This window comes from Gavialis gangeticus, unplaced genomic scaffold (assembly GCF_001723915.1).
Source record: "Gavialis gangeticus isolate Ggan-Ray unplaced genomic scaffold, GavGan_comp1, whole genome shotgun sequence".
Classification (NCBI taxonomy): domain Eukaryota; kingdom Metazoa; phylum Chordata; order Crocodylia; family Gavialidae; genus Gavialis; species Gavialis gangeticus.
This window is the reverse complement of record NW_017729030.1, coordinates 9,061,879-9,064,068: the sequence shown is the minus strand read 5'-3', so window position 1 is coordinate 9,064,068 and position 2,190 is coordinate 9,061,879. Positions and strand designations below refer to the sequence as shown.

At 39.7% G+C, this 2,190-nt stretch overlaps 1 protein-coding gene across 2 annotated transcripts in view; it reads right to left on the bottom strand.

The window, feature by feature from the left end:
• The window catches only part of TET2 (tet methylcytosine dioxygenase 2), a 75,185-nt gene that overhangs the window by 17,115 nt on the left and 55,880 nt on the right, over positions 1–2,190 (bottom strand). For both annotated transcript variants that reach the window (XM_019521920.1, XM_019521922.1), the window contains exon 6: positions 250–400. In XM_019521920.1, coding sequence (XP_019377465.1) covers positions 250–400 — 151 coding nt within the window. The remainder of the gene's footprint in view (positions 1–249; positions 401–2,190) is intronic.

Sequence of the window (2,190 nt, the reverse complement as noted above, 5' to 3'; positions counted from 1 at the left end):
GAGCTACAAGGTATCATATGTCTTTACTTGGTAACCCCCCTGAACTGCCCCTGGAGTACCTGCATGTAGAATGCTTGCCTGTGTGCTTAATATAACCACAGTTGTTCACACTACTCATTCCTGTAATTTTGGAAGCCTGCAAAAATGGTTTCATGCCTTATAGTTACCAGCGTTTTGGCAGTCAATAAATTTTAAGCCAAAGAATATTTCATAAAATGAGGCAAACTTCATTTTAAAACAAACACCAACCTCTTTTGGATCATCCCCTATAAGTTTAAACTTCCTTGGGATCTTGCTTCTGGCAAATTTACATCCATTGTAATACATACTCCAGGAGCAACCAAAGGAAAAAGAAGCACCACAAGATTCAGGGTCCAGCCCTTGACATGCACAAGTCCGTCTAGGAAATAAGAGAACTGTTTATATAGCTATCAACAGCACAAGGGTTGTCTCTTGGTAAAAGTCAGTGCATATGAAAATATTTACAACACATATCAAACTTCTGCCCAAATTTTGTCAAGAGTCATCAAACCAAGACCTACTGTGTCAATAAAGAACTGACACTCAAAGGAAACCTATAAATTTAAAAGCAGATACATTCATCAAAATGTATAATCCTGTATTTCATGAATACAAAATAAGAAATGTAGATTTTCTTACAAAAGTGTAAAATCTTAGCTTTGCTCACAACTTCATATAAAAAACTACCAAAAAAGGTGTTATCTCAAGTATTTTATCAAGTGACAAGTTAGATACTGAAAAGCTATTTGCCAGGAAAAACAGAGCAGCCATATAAACACTTGACAAGTGTTTATATGCAGACTTGATGTTGAAGCCTATTACTGAGAGAGAAATTGTTGGCCAGGACACTGGGATTAGTGTATAAGATACTGGATATTGTGACAACTTTGATTTGGTTGTGGAAACTACCTTAGTATTTTTTCTGAGCATCAGTATTGGGTATGAATCCAAATCCATTACTAGTGCAAAATGCATCAACATTTGGTGTAGAGATGAAAATGCTACCAGAAGTTCTATTTAGTACTTATAAAGTTTATGTTTATGCAGAATAGGAACTGTCCTGAATTCTGTAGTTTCCAGAAATAAAATTAAATTCACTCTCTCTAGCTCCACAAAATGGTTAAAGTAAAATTAATGCTAGAAAAAAATTAAATTGAACAAACCATGCCTAAATATAGTTTTTATCTTTAGAATGTGCAGAAGATAGTTTTTGGAAAATTAGTGGACTTTTTTCCCACTAGGAAAGATTCCAGCTCCAAAGTAAACAGGAACTTGGAGGATGTTTAAATGGGAAATGTAGCTTTTCTGAAAATATGGGCTTCTGTCCCATCCTCCCTCCCCAAATAAGTGGAGCAGTGACTTTCTGTCCACATACTGGGCCATGTCCTGAATAAGCTAGAAGGGCCAAAGTAGAAGGGCAGTTGTTGAGGGAAAAGATTGTTACAAATAGCAGGTTTGGGGGGAAAAAAATATCAGGTCCGTATTATCAGTCCGTTGTGCATAAGAAGCAGCCTCATGGCTGGGTGCTTTATGGTAAGCCAGTGATACTCAACCTTTTTGCTTGGTGGGTAGTGCTGTCCATAAGCCAGGTCCGGCTAGTGGCGGGGCCCAATCCAGTTGTTTAAGGAGTGTGGGGGTCAACTTGGCCCCAATCTAGCGGCATTGAGGGAAGGGGCGTGACTTGGCCCTTATCCAGATCCATGGGAGAGAGGAGAGATGGCTCAGCCCTATAGGACTTGGCAGTGGGGAGGGGTGACAGTACTAACTGCCACTGCTCCTCTGCCTTCAAATTTTCCAACCTGTGGGGAGCCTAGAAGTTGAGGGCCAGAGATTGAGCACCTCTGTGGTAAATTAATGGAAGTGAGTCACTGCTTGACTCTTATGTTGGCTGGGTTGTTGTGGAGTTGTGTAAGCTGTAAATGTACGTGCCATTCTGTTTCTATTTGACAAGTTAATTCATCAGTCTTCCATGGTCCCTATGGTTGTGTGTGGTGTGTATGTGTCTGTGAAAGGGGACAAAGAGTTCTCCTTAATAGACACTTCTTGTTTGCCCATCATCAGTGCATAATTTCTGCTACCTTTTGCTTTTGTGTCTGAATACCCTGGCCTAGGATATACCTTTGTAAGGATGAAGCTTTGTAGAGCAAATACCCTCTATATTTTCCTGGG